Genomic DNA, 1770 nt, shown 5'->3' with positions numbered 1-1770 from the left:
GAACTGACTCCACAGCATACAACAACAACATAGTATCATTTTTACAGTTAAACATTTTTTTTTAATTATGTAAGAAAATTGCATCATGATAATAAAAAATAGTGAAACAGCTTTTATTAAATTTTGTTTAAAAGAACTTTTACAGAACACCCTTTGCACCATGCTTGTCATGTGTGGCCCAGCCTATCCCACCCATTGCAGCCCCAGATGGAACCCCAACCTTAAGAGTCTTCATTTCTTTGTTTCTTTTTATCCCCAGAGTTGCTGATGGAGTGATCAAAAGTGTATTATGGCAAACACTTCAGGCTCTTAATTTCTGTCATAAACATAACGTAAGTAACATTTTCTATTAAGTTTATTAATTTCTTCATGATGTTCTTGTTTTCTAAATAGCTTAGGAGTCTAACAGCAGGAAAGAAAGCAAAAACCAGAAGGAGAAAAGAAAGTTATAGAATCTGAAGAAAGTTATAGAATCTGATTCAAGATCCCTTTCCATTGTTGATAGGAATCAAGTTCCTCAATTCCTGAATTACAAGTTTGTGTAAATAATATTTTCATTTGCCACCACACTAATTATTTCTAGGATTATCTTTAAATTGGTATAAAATGATTTTCAGGATATCAGTAGAGTAATCCACCATAGCACTTGGTTTTATTTTGTTACTATGTTTCTTACGTCTTTTATTCTGTAAATCTTCTTTCCTCTATCTTTATCCCCCACCCCCATACCATTCATTTTTTTCAAGTTGAGGTTCTCAGATTTGAATTTGCATGGGGATCATCTGGAGAGCTTGTGAGACACAGCTTGCTAAGAAGCCCCATCTCCTGAGTTCTTAACTCCGGAGGTTTGGGTGAGACCTGAGAATTTATATTCCAGACGTTTTCCCAGGTGATGCTGAAATTACTGGCCTAGGAACTACACTGAACACTGCTATGACTTAGGAATCCTTCTGATTGACTGATTCCTGTATGTAATTTAATACGTTCTTCTTTTCTCAGTATTTCCTGTATATTGGCATAGCTATCTATAGGCTTGGTCATATTCAAGCTCAGTTTTATAGACAAAAATACTTTATACGTGGTGCTGTATGCTTCTTATTGTATCACATCATGAACTACATGTCTGGTTGTCTCATTTCTGAGTATGTTAAAATTGGTCAGTGGGTTCAGAAGATATGAGTTTGAGCTGTAAATTATCAATTTCTCCATCCACATTTTACCAGATGGTTTTAGCATCCATTGATGATTATTGCTGATTTTCATTGCTTCATTAGGGTTAGTATATGGTGATTTTCTAATTCTGTTCTTCCTTTTGTGTTTATTAACTGGAATGTTGTAGGAAAGATCTTATCCTCATGTACTCTGGTTACGGTAAAATGCAATACGTTAAATGAGAGATTACTTCCCTTTCGTTGAAGATGCTGTAAGTGGAATCATGGCTAAAGCTGTCAGCAGCTAACAGAAAGGTCAGCAGTTCAAACCCACAGCTTCTTCTTGGGAGAAAGATGAGGCTGTCCGCTTCTGTAAAGATTATAGTCTTAGAAGCCTTATGAGGTAGTTCTGCTCTGTTCTGTAGGGTTGCAATGAGTTGAAATTGGCTTGACGGCAGCGCATTTTGCTTTATTTATACTCAGAGGAATGAGTTGAGTGTCCTAGTAACTTCCAGGAGTGAACACTGAAAGTGTTTAGTGTTGTTGTTGTTATGTGCCGTGGAGTGGGTTCCGACTCACAGCGACCCTGTACAGGGTTTCCGAGGCTGTAAATCTTTAC

At 36.7% G+C, this 1770-nt stretch overlaps 1 protein-coding gene across 1 annotated transcript in view; it reads left to right on the top strand.

Annotated features, from left to right (window-relative positions):
- Nucleotides 1-1770, top strand: part of CDKL4 (cyclin-dependent kinase-like 4) — a 47332-nt gene that overhangs the window by 19467 nt on the left and 26095 nt on the right. Inside the window, exon 3 of the mRNA XM_006839379.1 lies at nucleotides 260-332. Coding sequence (XP_006839442.1) covers nucleotides 260-332 — 73 coding nt within the window. The remainder of the gene's footprint in view (nucleotides 1-259; nucleotides 333-1770) is intronic.

This window comes from Chrysochloris asiatica, unplaced genomic scaffold, assembly GCF_000296735.1.
Source record: "Chrysochloris asiatica unplaced genomic scaffold, ChrAsi1.0 scaffold00024, whole genome shotgun sequence".
Classification (NCBI taxonomy): Eukaryota; Metazoa; Chordata; class Mammalia; order Afrosoricida; family Chrysochloridae; genus Chrysochloris; species Chrysochloris asiatica.
This window is presented reverse-complemented; position numbering and strand designations above follow the sequence as displayed.